The 21,490-nt window shown below is 40.0% G+C and overlaps 1 protein-coding gene across 3 annotated transcripts in view; it reads left to right on the top strand.

Annotated features, from left to right (window-relative positions):
- Positions 1 to 21,490, top strand: part of LOC110988307 (3'-5' exoribonuclease HELZ2-like) — a 41,834-nt gene that overhangs the window by 2,555 nt on the left and 17,789 nt on the right. For 2 of the 3 annotated variants that reach the window (XM_022251676.2, XM_022251677.2), the window contains exons 3-19: positions 1,293 to 1,341; positions 4,205 to 4,442; positions 6,620 to 6,734; positions 7,508 to 8,215; positions 8,639 to 8,951; positions 9,120 to 9,390; positions 9,737 to 9,935; positions 13,211 to 13,342; positions 13,729 to 13,950; positions 15,425 to 15,723; positions 16,404 to 16,593; positions 17,316 to 17,548; positions 18,038 to 18,274; positions 18,483 to 18,870; positions 19,825 to 20,088; positions 20,395 to 20,505; positions 21,404 to 21,479. In XM_022251676.2, coding sequence (XP_022107368.2) covers positions 1,293 to 1,341; positions 4,205 to 4,442; positions 6,620 to 6,734; positions 7,508 to 8,215; positions 8,639 to 8,951; positions 9,120 to 9,390; positions 9,737 to 9,935; positions 13,211 to 13,342; positions 13,729 to 13,950; positions 15,425 to 15,723; positions 16,404 to 16,593; positions 17,316 to 17,548; positions 18,038 to 18,274; positions 18,483 to 18,870; positions 19,825 to 20,088; positions 20,395 to 20,505; positions 21,404 to 21,479 — 4,045 coding nt within the window. The remainder of the gene's footprint in view (positions 1 to 1,292; positions 1,342 to 4,204; positions 4,443 to 6,619; positions 6,735 to 7,507; positions 8,216 to 8,638; positions 8,952 to 9,119; positions 9,391 to 9,736; positions 9,936 to 13,210; positions 13,343 to 13,728; positions 13,951 to 15,424; positions 15,724 to 16,403; positions 16,594 to 17,315; positions 17,549 to 18,037; positions 18,275 to 18,482; positions 18,871 to 19,824; positions 20,089 to 20,394; positions 20,506 to 21,403; positions 21,480 to 21,490) is intronic. The other variant, XM_087141089.1, reaches the window with a different exon arrangement.

Genomic DNA, 21,490 nt, shown 5'->3' with positions numbered 1-21,490 from the left:
ATCCACATTCAAACTGTTGCACATATGTGACCTTTCACCACAAAATGAGCTGAAAGTCAGAATTTGAGAAATTGAGATGTTAGTATTTTTGAATTAAGCAGAAAAAAAGCTTTCCAGGGGTTTATACATTGAATACTTAGGGTAAAAGTATCAGGTGGCAATGTGACATTATTCTGGCAGCTTTGTGTCTTTGTTCTCGGCATATTTTCACTATATCAGGCCAGGCACGAATAATGCTCTTGTCAAAATTGCTGAGAAAATGCCCTTCAATATATGATCCTATAGATTATTTGGAATTAATAGGAGACGGGTTATTCTTTCCAAATATTACAAAACCTGAAAACTAAACTTCACTTCAACATGACTTTAAACCCTCAAAACAAAAAGGGCGAGATGCGACTTTACTCTCATTTTGTTGTGACACATCACATACGTGAAACACCAGAACGACTTAACCACATTGAGCAGGGTACTTCCCTGAATAATGTATATGAAGTTCCTGAACTTCTTAATTGGGGTGTGCTATACATTCGATGACATAATTATTGGGGGAAAGAGAATGAGAGGCATATGTTCGGCAATATCCCCTCCCCTCCTACCTAGCCATCCACAGACCCAACACCCGCCCACCCTGCCTCTGCCCTTCCACTAACCACTCACTAACAGGTAAAATCTGAAAAATAAGAAATAGGGAACAGAGAAAAGAAAAACAAAAGCAGAATTAAAAAAGAAGAATGAAGCTGAAAGCACAAGCCTGACACCCCCTCCCCCTAAAAAACAGATTCAGGCGATAACCACACTGGAACTTGAGATTTTGCTGCTTTGAATCTTGGAATGAGCCAAAAATTGTCAACAAACTGGATTTTTATTTGCTTTCTCTGCCCCTCGGTGCCCCCAGAATCTACTTTTCTTCTGCTTAAGCAATTGTGTACTTTTTCTTAATACCACCGCCATATATGGTCTTTCATATGCTAAACCTTAATGGGTGTGTAGAATGACTCTTGTATATTGGCACCATTTTTTGGCAAAACAGAAATATTATGCTAGCCTATGCCTAATGAAAAACCTGAATGTTTCAATTGACCAGACGCAAGAAAAAAGTGCCGATTCATGGCTGGAGCTGGCTCATACAAATGAGTATAAGTGTAAAATACCTCTTTGTCTGGGTTGGAAATCCTTCCTTCATTGATTAATTTGTGTGAGGAGGAACAGTTTCCTTAAGCAAAATACAATGTCAGATTTTTGGGCCCTTTTCTATCACTCAGTCTTTCTCATTCGTTCCTGTTTCACAGGCGGATCAGGCTTACTCAACGGTTAACCAACCTTTACACTGCCAAAGCTGTAAGCAGTAATTTCTCCAAATCATTTCAAGCCTTTTAAATTTGTTACTGTAAACTCAGTGCAGGAGTGCTTCATGAGCTAGGGTGATTATGAAAATGCTGATAATGTAGTGAAAGTGGTGGTGAAGGTCATGGATGTTATTCCCGTGGAATGGCTTTTATGTTGATTTTTCAGTTGATAGGAAATGTTCAGGCCAGAGTGAAAGCTTTTTAGGGCATTATCACCTTGTGCAGGCCATCAGATGTTCAAATGTGTAAAGAGCTGCCCGCTAGCACTTGCAGTAGTTGGTTGTTTCCCACTGATGTTGCCAATGCAACACTAAAAGTGTCCTCAAATTGTGTTGCATCAAAAAGTTGTTTTAATTTGGATTAAACTCAATCGTACTGTGTAAATATAAATGCATGAACAGTATTTCTTTAAAAATATCAGGATTTGCAAGAAATGAAACAAATGATCTGTTTCAATGTCCACAAATAATTCTGATTTCCAAACTCTTCAGTCCTCATATAATACCTGTACTGGCCTCAGAGTGTGCACTGACCGCGCTGGCTCCTGTCCAGTAGCTAACCCCAAAATTCAAGCAATAGTAGATCACAGAGTTTAGTTCGAAGAATGTCTTTATTCCATGAACTTCCATGAACTGGTACTATGTGCCTTGAAGTTTGTTTGTGGGTAAAACTGTTACAACAAAAGATTACAAACATAAGGTCAGTCCTCCATATTTATGAAAAAAATTGTGAAAACCAACCCCAATAAACGTACAAAACTTCTTGATTATGTCATCAAACAATTAAACAACCCTAAATCAAAATGTCACCAGTTTCCTCCTCACATGCCAAAAACACACTAGTGAAATGACTCTGTCAAAGGGAAATGATAATGTTGTGTACATCCAGATGTATACCATTACAGTAATCCTCTATAAAGTCCCAAGATTGATTTGTATACACTACACATTACCTCCAAAGTGATAAAGGGATCGTATGGTGTGCATTTAGTCGCCCACATGTACATGTACATGAAAATAATAATAATAAACTTACAGACTTGTGGGCTTCCAAGCTTCCTCTGACACAATCAGAATCTCATGTAAAGAACTGTCACAGATGTTCTTAAAAGGGTTTAACAAACACCGGGCTCACCCAGCACAATGTCTCTGTAACGGATGACAGTCATAATGGCAACTATCAGTTTCAAAATACGTGAATCCAACTCTGGATTTATGGTGCATGTAAACTAACGTGTACATGTAGATTGACATAATCTTATACATTACTAAACTGAGACGGACAAAATAAACCCCCAAATCACAATGAAGTGAAACCTTCATAATCAAGTTAACAACACACTAATGGAGCTTAACTTACATAAAAATATATGGATGCTTAACCCTCAAGTTATAGCTTCTAAAAGCACTATAATTTTAGGCCTCTCAGACACAAAGTTGGAGACCGTGAACACAAAAACTGTCCGTACATGTCAAACAGTTAAACTAAGCAACGTACCACGCATGCCCAAAGCGCACTGCCACCTAGATATAGCGCGCCTGGGAATAGCACCTAACTATGGAGTGCAAAAATATACAAAATTAAAGTTTGGGTACAGCACAATACCTGCGGCATCAGCACCGCTAACTACTTGGGGACATACTAACCAGTTTCACCATTTGCACCATTACTAGCCCTGTGTATGTTCTGGGTAGAAGTAATTCTTAATAATATGTCACCAACCCATAATGTCTCAGAGATTGACTGATAATGTATTACCAGTCGCTAATGTACATGTACATGTATCACCTGTGGATGGGTAATGTATCCACCAACAACCAGTAACATCAATTTGTGAAGTCCAGTTGGTGGGATGTGGAGGATGACCAGTGAGTGTTGGGAGGGCTCTGCACCCACTCGCACATGTTAATTGGCCTGACGTCAGGTGCTTTCATCACGTAATGATGCCTCATGCCAATTCCTTGAGGTGCATTAAATGGGGAAACAGTTGAGATCCACACACTGAACGTTGTTCAGGGAATTGGCATTTTTCAAATTTTTGCGCAGAATGTCTTACAGGCTTTGAGGGGGGATAAGGGCACTTCCACCTTTCCCCTAAAGAAAAAATTAGGAAAAAGGGAGAGAAATAAAAAGCTAGAAGGGATGAACATCAAAAATTTGCTTGAAATGGTTTGAAACTTGGTTTTTATTTTGTTGCTTTGTCTGTTTGCTGCGAATGAATGCTCTCTCAACCCCAAAAGCTTTTCTCCCTTCTTTGCAATGTTGTCGTCAAGTACTTTTCGATGTCCAAGTTCTCTGCCAAACATTTATCTGGGTTAGGAGGGAATAATTAAAGCTAGAGTATAGGGACATTTGAGGATAGATGCACAGAGGTAAGATTACAAAGTAAAAAGACTTCAAACCATCATTGTTTCATAAAAATTCAGTTTCTATGACAAAAAATACTTGACTGAGTACTTTTTAAGTACTTTTCTCCTTGAAATTATGTTTTACAAAATTGGGAGTGTCTGAAGTTGTAAATTTATTTCGTAATCTTACCTATGTACATTTAACATCAAATACTCATGTTCTCTAGCTTTGTTTCCTCTTAACAAGTTAAATGTTTGGCAGAGAAGTTGGTAATTGAAAAGTACTCGATGACAACAGTGTTTCCTTGCAATGTCCGTGGATGGATGAGATTCCAGTTTGAACTTCTGAGTGTAAAAAAGTGATACGTGTATTTTACTGCAGGTGGAGAGTAGAGGAACTAAAGGATATTTGCTTGCTAGATAGACCGTGCGTTAGCCTAAAAAGTAGCTGTATTGAGGCGTACATGTATGTATCATGAGTGACTCCGGTATGTTTTTCATTCGTAGCTCAGCCAATGGTGGCAGTGGACAATCAGTACACAGTCTTGCATGATGAAATGTCATCTGGGGACGAGGAGCCATCATCGAGACCATCCATTCCCCAGCCGCTACGGTCACAGTCGTATCCTTACAAAACTGGACAAAGGAAGAAGCCCAGCAAAACCAGCAGCCAATCCACAACCTCATCCAGAGCTCCAAAATTGTCTCCACAGAGTCATCAGTTCTTGGAAAAATTCCACTTAAGGTACATATAAGCATTTGGGCCCAACTGCACGGCCCTTCTTAACAGTTAGCAAAAAAGCTGTGCTTACTGTAGAATAACATTTTTCTATTTACTGTAAGCACTATGAACTGGTGGTGCTTGGCACGGTTGTGCGAACGCTTGTGCGCACAAAGATTTTCATTGTTACGTCATCACTAAGACGAGCTGAATAAGCCACTTGCAAGTTAAATTTGAATAAAATTTGGTACACTGTGTTATCTGATTGCATAGAAACGAAACAATTTGAATTCTCCAGACTAAAGACACTGTTGCTATACCCCGTGATTCGGGGCAAGCTTTTGCATAGCGACCACCATCTCTGGAATGGACTGGCTCCTTTGTGCCATTCGTATCCATTGAGAATAGTGCATTGTTGCAAGGCGTCTCTCATGTAACTAAGCAAAAGCTTGCCCTGAATCACGAGGTATAGCAACAGTGGTTTTAGTACGGAGAATTCAAGTTGTTATGTTCACATTAATTTAAAGAACTTGGTGTACCAGATTTTATTCAAATTTAATTCACAAATGGCTTATTTCCTCTGAGGTTAGCATGTCTTTTGCTGTGGTTCCGGCTTACAGCCTCCATGGAATATGCGGAACCTCTGCCAGTGTAAAATCCTGTGCTCGTAAGCTTAAGTGCTCAGCAGCACCATGAAATTGGGCCCAGTTGATTCCCTTAATGATTTGCACAGCATTGGTCACAATAATGAATGGGATTTATTTAGCATTGATATACTGTACAAAATGACTTGTGCACCAGGAAAATATTAATTTGTCATATTAAACAAGTTATGGAAGGTTTCACGTTCATGCAGTAAAAAGAATGATTTCATTTGGTGACAGGTTGAATGTTTCTCTTGGACCACTCAGTCTGGTTACCTAATGAAATTGTCGTATACCATTGCATTTACAGGCATTCGTTATTTGGATACTGTAAGTTATGGAACGTGTATTTAACGAGAGATATGCTTTTTATGTAGCAACGGAATACCATTAAGTGTACACTGGTACTTGGTTTGCATATTCATGCCACAGATTGTGTGCAGATAATGTACTATATAAAACTTTTCATAATTCCTGTAGGTTCAGTATGTCATGCTTGAGGCACCATTGACATTTCAAGGCTGGTTTAGCATGGAGGTCACAGATTAATATGGGCGATTCATAACAGTATGCCTCCAAGAGTTTGCAACACATTGGCCAATCACGACACGCAAAATCTTTTGACCCTTTCCAAACGAGCATTGGGTCGACAGATTTCGCACATCGTGATTAACATGTTGCATTCTCCTGGAGGCGCACTATTGTGAATTGCCTATTTTTACAAGACCAGATCAGGAACCATTTATTTGGGGGGGGGGGTTTCAGGTGGGGGAGGCAAAAAAGTGGGAATTTGTATAATCTTTTCTGGCTGTTTTGATGAGTGCCAAGGCTTTTTACTTGCATTTGGAAGGAAAAATGCAGTCCCCCAAAATTGCTTTTCTTTTATTTTTTTTTCCAAAAAAAAAGAGCTTTCCCATATTGGGACCTGGCCCCATTGGTCCCTGCTAAATCATAAAAGATCATATTTTGCCGTCCTGTTAGTTGCCACCAGAATGTTGTGCTTGCTACATTATGCTGAATACTGTGGTCAAATTCAAGTCAATACTGAAACTTCTCAGACTTTGCGTGTGTACAAAACAAATGGGGGGCAAGTGTGTTTTCACAACTGGCAGCAGTGGCCTGGGGCAAGCAACTAGCAATTTAATATGTCAGTCATGCATCTTTCTATTTATACAAAGAGGGCCAGATCATATGTACAGATAACCAGATCTTTCAAAATGGACTGGTTAAGGCTCATGCAGCAAGATATTTTTTTGTACACGAAGGAAACACTGGTGGATCCGGGGGAAGGGCAATAGGCACAATTTTGGGGGACGACAGTGAGACTGAAACTTCTCACTCTCTTTTACTTTTCTTCCAAAAGCATGTAAAAAGCCCCCTAATGTAGTCCGACCTCTCAGAAAGGCCATAAAACATTGCATAAAGGTTACATTAAAAATTTTCCATGTTTTGGCTCCTAATATCATAGTTTTGTATTTACCTGTGGAAGAACATTTTATGTACCCCAAAAATATTCAAATAACATACAGAGCATTCTTGGTTTGAAATTATGTGTAGGTTGGCTTGCAGGGAATGCTATGATGGAAAGAAGTGTAAATCAGCGTGTAAACATCAGTGCCGTGGAAATTTGCTTTTGTGTCATCTTAAATCACAGTCAGAAAATGGGCATAAGGTAGGTTCGTGATGAATAATTTAAAAGCGCAACTGGATTCCACAAAGTGAGGCTTTTGGCCATATTTTGGTATTTCAAGTTTAATTTGCACAGGGAAGAGCAAATTGATTTCTTTGTTTTGATATATCACCCGTTTTGACATGATAATGAAAATGGACAATACATGGGGAATAATTTGAGGACTCCCATTGAATACATGACGAAAGATTCTTGTAAAGGCCTTTCACTTAAAGGCTATTTTGGCAAGATGTGACTCAGTTTGTGGTTCAAATAATAGGTCATGACCCATAATAGGTCGATTAGCCATCACATATTGTTTACATGTGTACAGTAAACTCTCAAAATTCATTGTAGGTTAACTCAAGACTCCGCTTATCTCGAACACATTCTTCATTCCCGCCAAAAGAATAGGCTTTTATGTACAAAAATACCTCCGTAACTCAAAATGCAGAGAATTTGTTTGAAGGGCCAATCCAAAAGGACCTCCACCAACTCACTGACAATGAGTGAAAAAAGAATACAAGACTTTAATTATGAGTCATTTCTGCAAACCACGCTTCGTCTTTTTGCATGAGGACACAAGCATGCTTGCTTTCAGTGCCGTTCTATTGTGAGAGGCTAATGCTCAGGCTTTATTAGACTTGATGATTTGTGATGGACTTGCAGGGACTTGTTCAGACTCACATGTATGGTGGGCTCAACTACAGTCATACTCATGTGAATGATGATAAGGGTCAATGGTAAGATCTGCTATAAAATGTAAATTTGTGCAGGTTTGGGGTGTCATCCGTCATCGAACTAGACCAGACTTTAAAGGCCAGTACCAGCTATGCAAGAACAGCCGGACGACAAGCCATTGTTGGGGAAAAGATTGCTGGTACTGTCACAGTGAAGAAGAAAAATACATATGGAGTGCAGAACAAAAGGGACAGTTTGATAGACAGGAAATTTCAGAGTTCCTATGCAGGGAACAGAATCTTCAACAGAATCTTCCAAAGCTACCACCACCACCATCTTCTGACACACCCGACGGTTTCCAAGTAGTCTCAAGACGATCCACAAAACGGACTACCTCTGAAACATCCACCGAAGGGGCTGCTTGCAACAGTATTCCTCAAAAAACTGTCAGCCGGCCAGTGCAAAGAAAGAACTCAACACCAATAATTCTCAGCGCTGCAGAGAGCAGAGATGAATACAGCAAGTTGATGGCCAAAGTTGGGGGCAACTTTGTGTATCTCTGCGAGACGTGTTTCGATAGCTCCCCACCAGTTATGAGCAAAAGTTCAGCAGACGGTCGTCATGGCACCAGCAAAGAGCAACACCCCTGGAGCAAAGTGTTGGTGCATGTGCTCCAGAAAGATGGTAAACATCAGTACTTGAAAATAAGGAAAGGAGCACGCTACAAGGCCAGCCTTTGCCGCCACATTGAAAAACGCTTTGGATGCCGGCGGGGGGACGCATGCCAATTTGCCCACAACAAGGTAATGACAAACTAAGGAATTATTTCCTTTTCGTTGGTAATGTTTCTTTGCCTCATCTGATCCATTGACACAGAAAATGATCATAAAAGTCTTTTTCAGCCCCTACCAAAAATATGTAACTTGTGGATTCAATTTTCTCTTCTGGGTGTCTTTCCCTTGTTCCCGCTCAAAATTTAATCTTCTGTAGATTCAGGCAGAATTAGGAATCTTACTTTTCAGGACTGCATCTCAGTACTTCATTTTGAACTGCTTCAAATATTAAATCTCTTGCTCTGACAACACCTCAATGGAATTATTTGGAAAATTACATCAAACTTTTTTCCAAGAACTTTGATGCATGTTGATGTAGGCTCTTCCTCGTCTTCCAAAGAAATATCTTGCTCCCAATACTGAAGGAGATCCATGTGTTTTTGGAAATTCCAGGTTGAGACTGAGGTATGGCAGTGCCCTGTCCATCAAAAGGATATTGTGCAATTCTGTGAATACACATTTATCCCAAGACTGCCTTACAGACTGATGTATGTTGAAGACGTGCCAGGTGTAACGTCACATCAGGTTGTGTTGTACTCGGACAGCAGAAAAGAATGGCATCTTGTTCGAGAGCGCCATCCTAAATTCAAGCCAGGGAAGGCGCCTGTTTTATGCAGATATGGAGATCACTGTCGGAAGTATTACTGCACATATCCACATATCCCAGAAGAAGCCGAATTGTGGACTTACATGGCAAAATTTAATTGTAAGTTTGGAGCTGACATACATGTATTTGTGCGGAAAAGTAACATGATAAAACACAGCTTTCTTATAAGAGTAGTTTTTATGAAGAATTGATATCCATATTAGTATAGCCAGTTTACATTGTAAAATGTCCTTTTTATGTCTTTTTTGTCCTTTTATGGACATGCAGTGAGGACTCTGGACGAGGTCATTTCAATCGCAGCGATAGCCGACAGCAGACAAGTGGCAAATGGCACGGGGGCGTCTGCTCCGGAGCCAGTCAGGATCCAGCCTTTCTGCTGCACCTACTGCGACAAGCACTTTGAGCGTATTGCACAGCTGAAGGATCACTTGCAGACTCTTGGCCACCTGTCGAGGGTTGATTCAGATGCGGAGAGGGAATGGAAACATCGGGAACCCCCCTGGAATTTGGAGAGTGGGAATTACAAATTGTGTGAAGTGTAAGTGTTGATTTCAACTTGACGAATAATTTGCAGACCAGTGTTAGGGGGACGTCCATTTTTCTTTGGTTATTTTCACAAGTGTACAAAAAACGGTGAGAGGGGAATGGATGGAGTGGAGGGGAATGATTGTAAAAATGATGACAAAAAGAATGACCCCCCTCCCATGCTTCCCTCTTCCTTTCTCTCTCTCTCCACTTTTTGTCAAAATCCATCTGGAGCACATCTTGGTCAGTGTCAGACAAAATACTTTTCTGAGCTACCCAAATATTAGAGTACAGTGGTTGTTTGTTAAGTAACAAACTTGCTCAAGTTAATGGAACAATTTCGGTGTAATCTGTTTTAGGGTCGGAGGAGGCACATGCTTGTCTGGTAGTTCTATCGGTGAGGACAACAGTTGCACAAAGGCCCATAGTCGAGAGGAACTGGAGGAGTGGAAGGAGCGTTATACATACTGCATGGCTAAGATGAAGACAGCCAAGGAGAGGAAACTGCACTCTTACATGGGTGACCTGCTGTCAATGCACGAAGCCGGGATGGATGTGGTAAGCTGATACTGCATAGGCCCGTAGGCTGGGGGGGGGTTCGAATGAACCCCCCGGTCGCTTTTGAGTTCCACTTGTTGGTCCTTTTTTTTGTACTGAATATTTTAAATATACCGTAATATTTGGCACCTTAATGTTCAGCATACAAGCCACGGCTTATACGTTGATTATCAAGCTCAAGGTGACCACGATTCTGCATATTAATAAGTCAATCTCCAGTAATATATACCATCAGGAGGTTTGGGCGAATATCCACATTCCTGGTGTTTCAAAGGGTTTGATATCAATGTATTTTTGTTTATTCAATATTGAAACTACAGTGTACAAGTCTTACATGCAACCTTTGGTTCGTGACAGACATGCAACTTTTCAGTGTTGTTTTCCAAAGCACATTGTGATAGGCCTTTGTATAAAAATATGTGTTCACAGCACCAAAAGTTCCACTTTTTGATTTGACGAACCCCCTCAGTCTCTGGTCAGGCAACGGGCCTGCTGCATTATACATTGTTTCTACAGTTATGTCTGTGTTGGTTTGCTGACCTGGGGATGGAGGCAAATGACACATGTGGTGAACCATGGTTGCATTAAAATGTCCAAGTGATGGAGTTTTCCTAGACACACTTTTTATGCAATTTAAAATATGCGCTAGTGTATGAAAGTAAATTGACATCCTTTTGGGATCAGGTGTATTGAAAAGGGACATACATGTATCTAGAACAGAAATACATCAAAACTTCCTACAGTTGTTTTGTGCACAAAGTAGTACATCATTTAGGTTTTTTCCCTGGAATGACATCACAGTTTTACTTACATCTGTGGAAATTTGCATCAATATAGAAATCAATTAAAAACCAGCCAAACTACCTTTTAGAAATACAAAGGTTTATTTTAGAAGATTGTACATGTAGTAAAAGAATTGCATTGCATAGACCCTGTCATTTGGTAGCAGATAAAGATGTTGTATACAAAACGAGTGTAATATTACTACCAAAGACAACATTTTTAGAATATGATTTTATGATCTTTTTAGAAATGTGATTAGAAAGCAATTGGATTGTTAACATTTGGGGAGTAACAGTTTCTTCATTTTGATGAAAAAGTTTACTTCAATTGTTTACTAAATGCACTAACAAAACCTCACTTAAGTGCCTAAGCCTTAACATGTACTTAACACTGAGATAACAGTCCTCAAACTTTCTGCAGTCAAGGTGAAATTAATCTCACAATTTTCTCCTAATCAGTCTATTATTATTATTATTATTTATTCGGCCTTCAACAAGACAATGACAGCAAAAACAAGTGATAAAAGAAGTAAGACGAGTTAAAAGGAAAAAAAAAAAAAAAACAAGACATAACCCCAACCAAGTCGGCCCGGAATGACAAAAAAAACACTGTGACCCAAGGGCCTGCCAATCCTAACTTGGAGGAAAACACAAGAAGATCTTAAGCGACAATATTACAAGTACAACAAAATAAATAAACATGAAATATAAATATATTACAAAATTCAAACAAAATAAACTAAATAAATATCTCACATTTATAAATCAAAGCAAAACAAAAAATCGGATAAACAAGCAAGAATGGCATTAGAGAGCAGAGCAAATAAAAAAGCAATAAAATGCATAAAAGAGCAAGCATAAAATAAAAAGCAGAAGAGCATCTACATGACCTCTGAATAAAAAGAATACATTTATACAAAAACTAATAAACACAGGGAGAGCAAGAAGAGAGCAAGAGTAATATGCAAGGGGAAAAGGCAAAAATGGCTTAAAGAACAGAGCAATAAAAAGGCAGTAAAACACAGAATCGAGACAGAGTATTAAAAAGAAACAAATACACGAACAAAATGAACAAGCAGGAAAATACAAATTAAGCGGTAGCTACGGTTGCATAATGCATGATACGACAAATGAAAAAAAGCAACAAACAAAAACTCCTCCATAACAACAAGAAATCAGTAGTAGCAAAATAAATTACTCTTTGAGGATGAACCGAGTGTAAGGGGAACAAAACAGAGCAATACATATGTGCTAGAGGAAACTCAACACTTAGGCTTCGTGAAAATGAGTGGATAGAGCTGCATTGAAGTGATTCAAGGAACCTATTAGAAGGGAGTCCTTAATGTGATGGCAAACTACTCCAAATCCTTGGAAAGACATGGCTAGGTGTGTTCTTAAAAGCAAGAGTCCTGGCAAATTGATGGTTAAACGAGAGAATATCTTGATGCCGAGTGTTAACTGTTATGTTGGCTTTGACAGACTGACAGTCTACCAAGCCAAACAGACATTTCACTGTGAACATGATCATGTTTCTGTCTCTAGGTGCTTGCAAAGTCATCCAGTTTAGTTTTTGAAGTCTCTCCTCATAGGGCATCTCCCCTTTATGCTGCTTTAGGCACATCCTACTCGCCCTTCTTTGAACTTTCTCCAGTTTGGCAGCATTTGACTCGGTGTAAGGGTGCCATGCTGGCAGGCCGTATTCCAGTATTGGCAAAACAAGTGAACGATACAAGGATGCCAAGGCTTTAGGTGATGATCCACCAGCAGTCTGCCAAATGAAGCTAAGAGTTCTGTTTGCCTTAGATACAGTGGTGGCCACATGATCGTTCCAGTTCAGTGAGTCATTGAGGGTAACACCTAGGTATTTGAATGTTGAAGTTGGAGTCAAAGGGGTTCCGTGCAGTTCATATTTGGGAAGAGCAGTTGCTTTCCGAGATTTGGATTTTGTAGGGTTTAACTGCATGCCGTTGCATTCACTCCATCATTGGACTTCTGCAAGGTCTAATTGAAGAGACTCCTGGTCATCACGAGATGTGATTGGTTGGTACAGGAGCGTATCGTCTGCAAACAGCAAGCAGTTGGTGGTAATGTTGCGGGCAATATCACCAACGAACAAATTGAACAAGAGGGGGCCAAGGACACTCCCCTGTGGGACACCAGAAGTAACTGGTGCCCATTTAGAGAAACATCCCTGGTAAACAACTCGTTGTTGACGCCCTGTTAGAAATGACTTTATCCATGCCCAGGTTGGTCCCCTGATGTTGTAGTTGCTGGCTAGCTTGTTAAGTAGGATGTGGTGTGGCATGGTGTCAAATGTCTGAAGTACACCAAAATGTTAAAGTCTTGTAGATTTGTTAGATTCATAATCGTTTTTGTAGTTCAGAAAAGTTTGCCTTTCTGTACTCATCAAGTACCCTACACATTTCCTTTTTTTATCACATTAGTTCACTGAATATTACTTGTATGGCTGCTTTTTCTTGATAATGAACACAGTTCAAAGAGGAAGTGCCTGGTGTGGAGATTGAATGTGCAGAGGAGCTGAGAAGATGCCAAGAAATAGAGAGTAAAGCTGGATCAACTGTGTTCCCCATCAGCTGGACATTCACCATCAAAGCCGTGAACAAGGTATGTTCGTACATGTATACATTACATCTTTGGGAACCAACTTAAAAATTTACACTGTAAAAAAGAAAAAATAGGGCCCCACTACCTAATATATCAATTAGTATGGGCTCAACTGAAGGGATTTCCAAAATGGCATCACAATGCAGATATTTCGATCGTATTTTGACCAAGTCACCAGCTTGGCCACTTTCAAGAATATTCTGCTGTATTTCTTGAAATATAGCTTCACTTTAAAATGATTTGGGTGCCACAATTGCAGTTGAATAATTTTTGCCTACTCTTCCAAATTGTATAACTCTTTTATGCTTGTCCATCTGTCAGAAGTTTGGAATAAATGAAGCAACACATGAAGTAACATTTCCCTTCAAATTTCTTGTTAAAAGCAGAAACCTCTCCAGGAAGTGGGTTTGCTCTTTCCTGACCCCCACATCAGGTTCCACCTGTCTCGTGCCCGAGACAAGCACCAGGTGTGTTCCGGTGGGGATCTCAGTGATGGCAGTGACACCTACCGAGTTCAAGTGGTATTCTCTTCAGAAACCCTAGGAACCTTCAACCAGTGGGTAGTGTTCAACTTTGGCAGTGAACCGGTGTTAATCCGTAAATTGCAGGTTTGTGCAAATAACAAGAGTTTTAAATCCTACACATCCCTTCACCAACATGTTGCCCCTGCCAGCACCTGAAGATGTCACTTCCGGAGTACTTAAGTGACATGTGTCCTTTGCTGCTTGCCATAATCTTATCAATGTTGATTTTATAGTACTTTTAAGCCATTATCCTGACAGTTCCCAGTGATTCTCATGCCATTTTAGTTTTCTACTTTTAATGTTTTTCGGTTCCACTTTAAGGATGGATTAAATGGCTTTTGTTGTTTACTCTTTTTTGGCCAAATAAATAATAATAATAACAGTTGAGAATACTTGAGAGTGATACGATTACTAGAAATGTTTTTAGACTTAACCAGGGTTGGCAGGATTTGTAAAAAATATCACAAAAATTAAATTAACTAAAAGTTAACTTCATTTCTTTAATGTTACAAAGTACAATCCTGAATTGTTGGATTCTGTCAGCAATTTCTGAAATGGTTACTCAGCCAGTTAGCTGAGAGAATAGTGTTTAGAGTAAAAAAAAAGGGTCATCAAGGAGTTCTGTGAAATCCAAATAAACTTTGACAGGTTAATACTTGTTGAAAAAACAAACACTGCAGGAACAAGTGGATTTAACTATCACAGAACACCAACTGTTTAGCTTTTAATCCTTTGTGGTTTAGCCAGCTAGCATTGGATCTGGACCTAATTACAGGAACCAATTAACACTTTTGATAATCTTTGTGTGGGAGCTGTAGATGTCAGACATAGCATAGTTCCAGGTAAAACAAATGCATCCTAGGTCAAAACCATTAACTGAAAAAAATGCCTGGTTCAGGCTCTTTTTCTAAACTGAACCTTCCCTAAGAATTTAGGGTGCAACTGGATAGATTTGTGTTATGAATAAAAGTTGTGGGTACATCAGTTTTAACAATTAAATGAAACTGAACATGTATTCCAATCTCAGAAGTTCCAGGGTGCTGTGTTTCTCCGACCAGGAGAATACAAAGTGGGTACCCATTGGGTTAGATATCAAATTTTGGGGTTGTCTAGTGGCAGCAAGGACTGATATCATGGCCCAGTGAGCAGGGGTAATAATCAGAGAAATAAGTCACTATATAAACACAAAGTTTACATCCAGTTTTTCTTTGAAGAAAACTGGCTGTTGATCTTAAAGAAAACCCCATTAATTTGCTACAGTCTCTTAATAATTAATAAAATTAGTACTTTAACTTGATGATATTAAAACATAAAGTTAGGGGTGATGTAGGAAATCATTTTTTTCCAAAAACCTTGGCACATTTAGCGGGGCAACACCTTTACTTAGTTGTTTTGGCCGTACCCATTGCTTTCTGTATACTGAGACTCAGCCTTCACTTTTTAAGCAAAATTGTAGATCTGGTAAGGTTAGTTTATTTAGAGCATAAAGAGTTACTCATGCTTGTCTGTGTGTAGTGAAAAAGAGAGAACATTTGTTGTGAATTCTTCCAAAATAAAGGTTAATGTTGGAGCAAGGGATATGCCAATCCCCAGCGTGCCCAGCAGAATACCTACTGAACCATGGAACAACAGCAACAGCCAACTTGTCAAGTATTCAGACCCTGCAAACGTGACCGCTAGCCAACAAGCAGAACGGAATCTGGTTGAAGGACTGCAAGAGCGTTATCCTTACCAAGCACCCCACAGGTACCGGGACCGCAGCATCCTCTCCGAGGAGCTCAGCTGTGACAACTACAAAGAAGTCATGCACAACGTGCTGTACTTGGAGGAGAAGGAGTGCAGCAGGAAGATCTCCAAGTCAGTCTTTTCTCTCAACCCCAAGGGCACTCTTTGCCAATTTTATAAATCCATTCCCTTTAAATGGGTCATAAGAGAGATAAATTCCTGTGTTTATTGTGAACAAGTGATGGGAATGATAAAAATAAAATCCAGTTGCATGATTAAGGAAGTAATGTACCGAATCTCTGCCAAAAGTGAAATGCCTGTAACAAACAGTGTGTTTCTTTTTCCATAGTGTATACCTGTAACATACAACGGTCTGTAACTAGAACTTTCTATCAGTTCTTTAAATGTCTTATCATGTTAATGATGGATCTAAGTTGATATAACTTACTTCTTTTCAATACAAAAGTGTGGGGAATGATCCTTTAACCTATCTAGGGCAAAACTGGGGGGTAAATGACCCCCTTCCTACTTTACCTTAGGTTCAGCTTTGGGAAAGGTTATCCCCATAAATATGCAAATGTGAGGCTATATGAGGTCCCCGTGATGACGCTGTCTCTGATTTAGCATAGCCACTGCACTCCATGCCCTTGGGTAGCACTAGGACTCCTATCACCCCCCTCCCCCAGTCTTGATGATAGCTTTTCCCCTGCCCATCGCCCTGACTAAAAATTGGTTTTGGAAGGACACAGTCAATCTGTGCTTGAGATGGCCCTGTTGCTAAAGCCCCAGACATTTCACTCTTTAAACATTAGGTTTGCATCATCCAGCATCCTGAAGGTTGCGTCCCAAGTGGAACTGCCTGACGGCATGCATTTTGCTCCAAGAGGGTACTTGTTTGCCAGCATCGACCTGCAGCAGGCATTGATAGATGACACCGTGACCAGCCAGATCATTATCAAGAGTGTCCATAACATACTGCTCAAGTTTGGTTCCACAAAAAAGGTAAATAGAAATATTCTTGTGAACAAAATTAACCACAGGTTCACAATGTATTGGCATAATTTTGTTATCTTTATTGCAAATCAGATGCCAGATCATTCGTGAATATGTAAGCAAATACCAGCACATGTGGAACATGTCTCTAAGATTCATAATGATACATATTTCTCTTGGTCAGAATTTGTCACTTTTCATACAAGTCACAGGTCAACAAACCCACTGAAAATATCACTAACTTATCACGATTTTTTACATAGCAACTTGACTTTGTACAGGGTCAGATCAATTTTTTTGGGGGGGGGGAAATTGGGAATTTCTTATTGCAACCTTTGTCGCCTTTCCAGTGATTAGGAAGGGAGGGAAATAAACTAGTTTCCTTATTTCATGTTTTTGTTGTATTTAAAAAAAAAACAACACTATCTTTTTTGAGGGGGAATGGCACTCATTTTCCCACCTGGCCTTAGTATATTGTGATTCTTTGAATAGAAGTTAATCAGATTTCATTTGACTGTAAAATCAGGTTTTCATGGCTAAATGCATGGCACGTGGCATAATAAGGGATTGGAAATCAGAATGCTTCTCAAAACTGTAATGGCATTTAGAGACCAGACAAATGACTCTTGGATTTTCAGATATTTGTCAGAAAAATATTTTAATGGCTATTCTTGTAAGAATATGTTGTCACAGGATGACATGTGCTGAAAATATGATTTTGTTTCTATCAGATCTATGAGGCCGCCATTTTTACGAATCAGACATTTGGGAATGGAACTCAGCACAGCATGTATGTGAAGTTGAGCCCGCAGTGCGTTGCAGACCAGCAGCTGATCAGTGGAACTGAGCGAGATGTTACCATCCAGCTGCAGCTGGACAGGACCCAGTTTGTCTTCAAGCATTTTGCCATTGATCGGTTGCAGCATATGGACATGGTACTGCCTGACCCAAACAAGCCACAAGAGTGAGTCCATATTGTTAAGTAGACATGTACATGTAACTTGAGACAAATTAGGGGCCTATGAAAATGTTACAGGTTCACAAGAGTACCACAGCTTGCCGTAAAACATATGAACCTTCGCACACGCACAAGGAGAGTTTCTGGGTTGCTATCTGACACTGTATTTTCAAAATTCAGGACAGCCTCAAATTAGCTACTGTAGCTTAGCATTGACATAAAATTTGATGATAAAGTGCAAACCAGCACTGCAACATTAGGGATGACTTACCTGCCATAAAGGGGGCGATATCAACCCCAAGTTGAAAAGAGGGAGGGAACAGTTGCCCTTTTGGACAGTCCCACTTCTGCTGGCAGTGCTGAGCATTGATATTTAGAGCATCAGAAACACTGCCTAGAATTAATGGAGTACTTAAGAATAAGGCAGGTACAAATCGGTATTATGGTAAGACAGAAGTGGTAACAAACATTTCTTTTTTTTTCTTGCTATATCAGGCTGCCGGATTCTGGTCAACGGTGGACCGACGACGGGACAAACCCACGACAGGACAAAATCGTGCACTATATCACCACCTATGGTGGGGAGGGAGCCCTTTCGATGCCTGGCATGGGGCCTGTACTCCTATGTGGACCCTTTGGAACTGGGAAGACTTTCACATTGGCAACAGCAGTGATGGAGACATTGACAGAACAGCCTGAGAGCAAAATGCTGATTTGTACACACTCAAACAGGTGAGATTTCTCAGTAATCTCTATTAGAAAAGAGAAAATTGTATCCCTCTCTTATCCTTGTCTTAGCCTCTTTAAAAAATACATCAATAATGACGGTGTGTTATATGTATCTTCATTTTTGTACCCATGAGAGTGGAGAATACCACCTTGCTACAGACAGCCAGTAACCACATTTTTTGGTGTTACATTGTTTTTTGTGACCATGTAGTGCTGCAGACTTGTACATCACCACCTATCTGCACAAGTTTGTGCAGATGTCAAAGTCACGCCAACCGGATCTGAAAATGATCCGCATCTATGCTACTTACCGTAACATCAGCTCAATCCATCATGATGTCCATGACTACCTGCTCCAAGACAATGACGGCAACATCCGCCTTCCCTCAGACGAGGATATAAGAGCTGCGCAAATCGTCGTGACCACACTCACCACAGCAGTGCACCTTGTCTCACAGACTATGCAAGGCTGTTTCTCTCACATCTTGATTGATGAGGCCGGCCAGGTCTTGGAGGCCGAGGCGTTGATGCCTCTTGCCATGGCAACCAAAGATACATGCGTTGTCTTGGCGGGGGACCACATTCAGATGAGTCCCAAGGTAGGAGGAATTTTGCTTTGAAACATTTTCTGCTTTGTTGAATTTCACCAAATTTTATACATCTTTGATGCCTTTCTGCATGATAATTTCCTTTTTGGCATGTCCCTAGCTATGTGCAGTCAAGTATATTTGTCAAAATTTATTAGCATCTGATCATGATATGCATGGTACACATATTGACATGCAAGTTTTTCACATTTTCCATGTAAAAACTTCATTAAGGCCTTTTTTTAGGCCTATGGTTAACTTTTTGGATCATCCTATTTTTAACGAGTATATGAAATGTATGCTTGAAAGGAAGGGGTTGTATGCACTTTTCGTAGTGTAGCAAAAAAGCTGACATGTGGGCCACCATAGTTTGCTTACTTTTTAGAATTGGTTTAGGTGTCAGAGGAAAACACTGTGTGATAAAAAAATGGATGACCCATTTTCCAACAAATATGGAGGCTACTGTGCATTTGAAAATGTGGAAAAAGCATACTCTTCGAATGTTGAATACCCTCGAATTCTTTTTAGAACCACACATACTCAAAGAGAGATATCCTCGCATGGTGTTACTGCAAAGGCAAGCTCTTGATGATGGACAAAGCATACTGTTCAAAACGTTGATTACCCTCCACTTCTTTGCAAAACCACACATGCTCAAGAAAAAAAATTATCCTTGCATGGTGCTACCACAAATCTCTTCACCTTACCTGCACTTAAAGTGAACTAACTTAGGCCCATGTGCCACTGATCATTCCTATTGATAGCTATTGCCACTCCATTCCTTTGTTAATTAACATTTTAGATACCTGCATTGAAAAGTTCAGGAACTTCCCTTGACCCCTTAACAGGTGCCATTGATTGATGCCTTTCCCAGCAGTACTTAATCACAGCAGAGACCAGTTCATTGGCCTTTTCCATTGAGATTCCTTAATATGAAGCTGCCAATTTACCTGTTTCATTATGCAGATTTTCTCGGAAACGGTGCGGAGTGCTGGATTCAACAAGTCCATCCTGGAGCGCTTGTTCCGGGCTAAGGCCTGCCATGTTTTTCTCACGGCTAACTACCGGACGTGCCAGCTAATACTTGACTTCATTGCCAAAACATTCTACAACCAGGCATTCTGCTCGAAGATTGACCAACCTCTGCACGAGACACTCTACCCATTAATGTTTATTGAGGTGAAAGGAACAGATCAGCGAGTTGGGAAGTCTTACGTCAACACCCATGAGGTATTTATAATAGTTTCATTTCATTGAAGGTAATGTTTAGATTTTTAGATTAAGGAAATCTCACTGAAATATTAAACTCCTTTGTCTTTGAAAAGTCTCATGGGAGTACAAGAATTTCTGTTGGAACTATGACACAAAGGGTGTCACAGTCAGTTGGCATTATCCACATATGGATAGTAATTGCTACACCACGAACTGTCGTTGAAGCACCAGAATCATTGTATGTGACGCTTGGTGGTACAACCAATGATTTTCAATCATTTCTGTGATGAGCATGTTCAATTTTTTTCTGCACTTGCTGTTTAGGTTCTGGAAGTTGTGAGAAGGGTGAAGGAGTTGGATCAAACTTGGCCAGCAGAATGGGGACCTTTCAGACACGAAAGCAGCATCGGGGTTATTGCGCCGTGCATAATGCAGGTAGGTTATATTGACTTGGTTCAGTGTTGTTATTTTTTTAAATAATTTCAACAGTGTTCCATTCTTATCTACTTGCAGGCAGACCCTGCAAGTAGGCTTAACCCTTGAGAAACTTTTCCCTCCCTGAATATCATCATTGGAATGCAGTATTGTGTCAAGCCTTTAAGGTTATAACATCAGTTTGATGCCAATTTTAATGATGAATATTGGTCCTGTGGTGGCATGAAAGGCGGTATTTCTAAGGTCTTTCCCAGATATGTTACCTGGCATCAACTTTGAATGACCATTACAACAAATCCCAATGTTGAATTGAAACTGAAATATGTTGAATTAAAACTAAAAATTAACACTGGATGTGGTTGTGAATGAGTATGCATGCCAAGTTGCAAAAGGTCAGGCATGAGAAAACCAAAATCATGATTGGAGGGGGGCAGATTCTGTCCTCAACCATCTGTGAGATTGTGGAAAAATGAAGCTCAGCATAATTTTGTGTGTAAAAGGTGTCAGTGCGAGAACCAACATGTGTACCAACATGCGCATGTACACCATTCATTTGTATTACACTTCCTGGTTCTAATAATGACACACTGCAGTACTTATGTGCTTAAGCTGCACCAAGAGAACAGATGCTTCTTTTGTCGGAACTGAACTTCACTGGTTCACGAATGATTAGGAAATGCGTGCATCACAGTTGCATCATTACTGATGAATTGGACACTTCAGCCCATGTCATCAGCCATTCTAAATAATTTACCAGTTGTCTGACGGAAGTTGTGCTTCCATTTATCTCAGATGCCCAGTGTGGCTGCTGGTGAACAGTGGCACGGACATTCAACTAAATTGATGCCTTGTAAAAAAATCCAATTGCCCCGTCTAATGGCTCTAATTTTTTTTACAGGTACGTGTAATCCGTGATGCTTTGCGTAAGGAAATACTGGGCCATGTCACCGTTGAAACAGTGGATAATGTACAAGGTTAGTCTGTC

The sequence above is a fragment of the Acanthaster planci genome, linkage group LG09 (assembly GCF_054643075.1).
Source record: "Acanthaster planci isolate LZ-2023a linkage group LG09, COTS_SCS, whole genome shotgun sequence".
Taxonomy (NCBI): domain Eukaryota; kingdom Metazoa; phylum Echinodermata; class Asteroidea; order Valvatida; family Acanthasteridae; genus Acanthaster; species Acanthaster planci.
The sequence above is the reverse complement of the archived record's forward strand: the minus strand, read 5'-3'. Positions and strand labels throughout refer to the sequence as shown.